This window comes from Eptatretus burgeri, chromosome 2 (assembly GCF_056783735.1).
Source record: "Eptatretus burgeri isolate ZD-2024b chromosome 2, Ebu_testis_v1, whole genome shotgun sequence".
In the NCBI taxonomy this organism is placed as follows: Eukaryota; Metazoa; Chordata; class Myxini; order Myxiniformes; family Myxinidae; genus Eptatretus; species Eptatretus burgeri.
In genome coordinates this window covers 72,678,390-72,683,389 of record NC_140962.1, presented here as the reverse complement: position 1 = coordinate 72,683,389, position 5,000 = coordinate 72,678,390, and the positions used below count along the sequence as shown (strand labels likewise).

The following is a 5,000-nucleotide window of genomic DNA, read 5'->3' as shown; positions in this document are numbered from 1 at the left end:
ACTCCCCCCCCCCCCCATGTGAGTTTCAAGGCTGGCTGGTTCGAGTGCTGTCTGGTTAACATACACCAGTTGTCAGCTGAGCTGTGAGGTTGTGTACCGATACACATCCACGGTTTGTTGGCTATAGTTGCCTGTTCTCAAGGTTGAATGTGCAGCGTAGACTCGGATATCGTTACCTGGAAGATTGCAGCAGCAAACGTGGCATTTTGGCAGTAACAGTGCCATTAATTATTGTTCAACTTTATGCCAAGATGATTGTAAGGCTCATCATCATAATAATTAATATTCATCATCATTCATGAACTCATCTTGTTATTGATATTGTTGTTGAGGTTTGTCATTATTATTATGGAGTGAAGGTTTGTTGTTTCAAAGTCTTCTTCTGTGTTCTTTGAGCAGCTACATTGGCTGGTCTTCCTGTGGACCTGCTTGGTTGACCAATTCATAAACCTGGCACATCTGGACGTTATACTGTTGGACTTCTGCTGAGCCCTCAATAACTTGCATTCATGATTTTTTTTTTTTTAATTGTCTTTTGGGCCAATAAACTGGAATGAGTGTTTTGTGATTACTTCAACATATACGCATAGATTTTGAGCTTATTTGGTTTACTATTGTTGTGGTTTGGTTGTTTATAGCTGGTTGCAGCTGTCTTTATTATTATTATTATTATTATTATTATTGTTTTTTGTTTATTACCTCTTGGTGGTGAGGGTATCCTTGGAGTTCACTTATCTTGTGGTTGAGTGGGATGAGACAATGGAACAAGTGTATCACTGACTGTTGGCCGTGTGGTACAATCAGCTTCGGATGAAGGGTGTGGCTTTTTAGGAGCTCATGAGTCCCTCCATCCTAGTTTGAGCTTTTTGCCTCAACACTCACTGTTCCTGTACACATTCAGAGCTTTCTAGGTAGCAGAACCTTTGACCGCTTTCCCAGCATCTCACTAACATACATCCCTAACACCCCCCCCCCCAATATTCTCAACTTCCTCCCTCCTTCATCCTCACCCCCACCTCCAAACTCCTAACATCCTTTTTCCTCCCATTACTCCCCCTTTCATTTCCTTTCTTTCCTCGGTTTGCTTTTTATCAATTCACCCCTCCACTGTTTATATAAAATGTGCATGGCCCCTTAGGACCGATGAAATGAACAATGTATGGAACACGGAATATAAACATGACATCACGGCCTCACAGGAAAAAGTGTTGAGAGTGCAAATCCAGCATGGTCCCTTGATTATTACTTCCACCACCGAAGGTGAAGGAGGTTATATATTTTCACCCCTTTCTGTCTGTCTGTTTGTGTACAGGATATCTCAAAAAGTTGTGGACGCATTCGGAAGAAATTTTGTTGGACAGGTTGGGTGTGTGACAAGGATGAATTGATTCGATTTTGGTGAAGATCCAGATCCGGCTCCGACTACGAGAATTTTTTTTTAAGCGATTCTTCACCGTTGAGAGATAGGGCCAAAAATGATAATATATAGTCTCAAAAAGTTGTGGATACATTCGGATGAAACTTGATAGACACTTTGGGTGTGTGACAGAGAAGAATTGCTTCAATTTTGATGAAGATCCGAATCCAGATCTGGATCCGATAAGTTTTTATTTTAATTCTCATATCCAGAGTGCCTTTCTAGTTTTATTTTTTTAATTTTTTTTCTGTCCTGCTTTTGGAACATCTCCATCTTCATTCAAAAAACTTCATGTCATGTTACATGTAAATAGAAAAGTCATTGCATGGGAAGTTCAAACATACAAAGACAATTACTTGTGTCACCCCCCCCCCAAAAAAAGAACTATACATCAGGAATTGGATTTATAGCTGATTGGAATGAGGAAACCAGAATAAACCATCTTCACGAAGACCTGTCAACAAGGACTGACATTGCTTTATTGAAATAAACAGGTGAAACCGGTGATTCCAATTTGCACCCTGATTTGAGTTCCGATGATTGCACCGTTTGTAAACTTTTGTTTCTACTTGCCGTCGTTGCGCTCAATTCAAGTAATCCGGACCGTCGGAGTAGTAACCGTTGAATGATTAAAATTTGGGTTGTGTTCGTACTTATCACGACTGCAGTTTGACGGAGGGTAATCTTTGTTGTCTCAAACTTCGATTTCAAGCTTTGGGATAATATGTGATTCACTGATGAATTAACACAGCCATGGGCGTTTTCATTAGGCAGTGTTTTTGTCGTTGATGCCTTTCTAAGATTTTCAGCCTTTTTTTTTTTTCAGGAACTAAGCAACCATTCCAACAAATTTGGCACATGTTCTTTAACAACCACATTATAAACCGCACCGTGGGGTTCTTGTGTGATTGCTGTCATGCCTGACCACAGAGCCATGGGGGTGGTGCCGATAATTTTAAAAACACTTTGTAAAGCAGACTATTTGAACTTGTGCCCTGGAGATTATGGTTTTTGTTGTTTTGAGTTGTTGCTTGGTTTGATAGGAAAGTATTTTTGGGTTGGTCTGTTCAGTGCTCCCATTTGAACGCCGACCTCGTGTCGCGCTGGGAGCGTCGGTTCAAATCCCATGCACAACATTTATTTGTCCATCAGCCACTTGTGTGTCCTTGTGATTCACATTGAAGTACAACGATGTCTCCTAATGTCATTGTCCTACACATGATCACAAGTACAAGCTGCTGCATTAACCATAGTCACTGTAAAATATTAAATAAGAAAACTGTAAACCGGCCTATTTCAGGGCAGTGCAGAATGAAGGCATCCTTCGACTCGTGTCGAGGGATACTTGCAATGGAATACTAGTCTTGGTGAAAGCTAACGTCAATTTGCATCGACGGACAAGTCGGACAATGTATTTTATCAACTGGAAGCCGATAAGAGTTTGTTGATCACTGGGAAGCGAGATGTGGTTGATGTTTTGAGCATTAGCCCCTCCGTCAGAACTAAAGAGGATGTTGTTGAGGGAATGCTTGCCAAGTGTACGATGGTGAGGGTGAATCGAATCCACACCAACTAGTGGGGAAATAAGTCTTTAATCACTCGCCCACACTGTGAGCTAATGAATATAGGTATAGATAAATGATTAAACAAACAAACAAACAAACAAACTTTCTCCCTGCTCATGCTCATTTCCACATCATGGGTGTGATTGCGTTTTTGGCTTGCAGGTGAACATTGGGCTGCCAAATGGCTCAAGAGGTGGTTACATCTCCACCCGGTGGGCCACGGCCTCCCTGCCTAAGCCCGACAACCCACCCGGGCCTTCGCCAAGATTTGCACATGATGGAGCAACGGAAACGAGTCACACTCATTCTGCAGAGCCAGGTCTGTCCAGCAATTTGTTTTGCTCATCCCTTGGTCTGTCGTCTCGTACAATGATCCACCCTCACTCCCAACACTCCCCTCCAAAACACAATGGTTCTTCTCCATGCCCCGATGTAATGTTCACCTTGACCTACGCTTGCCGATCCATTTTTGACATCAATTGAGCTCCAAAGGTTTTGTAAAACTTCCTTTATTTCGGAAAGAATTGCACCAGGAGATTATGAATCGATCTGCCACTATAATCCTCTGAGATTGTCCCACAATATCCAACATTTACTTCGTAATAACACCAGATTTAAGATTAATGCCTGTATACGCTTCAACCTGTCACTCTTTTCAAAAGAAGCGTTGAAAACGAACAACTTTCTGAATCTATCCAACCCCCATTTCAGGAGGTGTGGTCAGTGGTGTAATTGTGGAAAACAGGCTGGGTGGCACATGTACAAATATTATTTCCTTTCTGCGATTCCTTCCTCTTCTCCCTTCCCACAACCCTGTCCTTGACTCCTTTCTTGAAGCCAGGATGTTGAGTATGGAATGATTACAGTGATACAGGCTGCTGTTGCCTCATAAAACCGGAAACTTGCACACATTTTCTCATTCCATTTTCCAGTGTGATTTTATTGTCATTTTTTTGCTTAACTTGACCGAGCTATTTCATGTACTTGATTACTGTTATATTCTTGATTGGCTGACCATTGACGTTGTTTTTGCATCGCTAAAGTGTTGTAAACTCAGGGATTTTTTTTTCTTTGCTGTAAATGTAACGAGAATGGCACTCGGGAGAGCGCGTACCACCGCCGGGCTGAGCAGTTTACGTTTTGTATCCCACTGATAGGCCGGATCTGGATCCGGACCTGCACCAAAACCAAATCGGCTGTTCTTGTCACATGCCCAACTCATCCACCTAGTTTTGTCGTAACCTGTCCAAAACTTTTTGAAATATCGTGTGATATATCGTTTTTGGCCCTATCTCTCAATTAAGGAGATTCACTAAAAAAAAAAAATTCTCATATCCGGATCCGGATCCACAAAATTCTAAAGGATTCTTCCCTTGCGACACACCCAACTCATCCACCAAGTTTCGTCCGAATCCGTCCACAACTTTTTGAGATATCCTGCTCACAGGCGAACAGACAGATGGACAAACATGGGTGAAAACATAACCTTCATCCACATTCGGAGGCAGAGGTAATAAATAAAGCCTTTTTTGTAGTCGTTATGAGAGCATTTAATCTGCCGAGGTTTTTGCGTTCTGCCCATGTACCCTCAGTTTCCTGCTTCGTCAGTCTTCCCCTCGACCTTGTAATGTTACTCATTTGTCCACAGCTTACAGTCATTCTCAACATTTTATCCCCAAGGATTTCGTAGGGTTTACCAATGGGCTTCTCAATTTATTATTTTAGTTTTGCACTTAAAGTAAAAAGTTATACCTTTTAAAAAAAAAAACTTACTTTTAAAGTTCATGTCATTGCTATATAGTAGACTCTCATTCGTAAAATGAATGTAAATAAATAAATAAATAAATACTGAATGAAGGAAACAAAGCAAGAAGATGGGGATTTTCTGAGTTGCTTGATACAACACTATTCCCTCTGCAAGTCTCGTGCAGGAGCCTGTCCACATAATGCATTAATTACGTGAGGATGCATCAAAAAAAATGTCGTTGTTCCAAACACTCAAACATGTACTTTATGAG

At 41.3% G+C, this 5,000-nt stretch overlaps 1 protein-coding gene across 5 annotated transcripts in view; it reads left to right on the top strand.

Annotated features, from left to right (window-relative positions):
• Positions 1-5,000, top strand: part of LOC147032314 (gamma-adducin-like) — a 74,240-nt gene that overhangs the window by 26,526 nt on the left and 42,714 nt on the right. For all 5 annotated transcript variants that reach the window (XM_085869805.1, XM_085869804.1, XM_085869803.1 and 2 more), the window contains exon 2: positions 3,145-3,301. In XM_085869805.1, coding sequence (XP_085725931.1) covers positions 3,164-3,301 — 138 coding nt within the window. In that variant the 5' untranslated portion in view covers positions 3,145-3,163. The remainder of the gene's footprint in view (positions 1-3,144; positions 3,302-5,000) is intronic.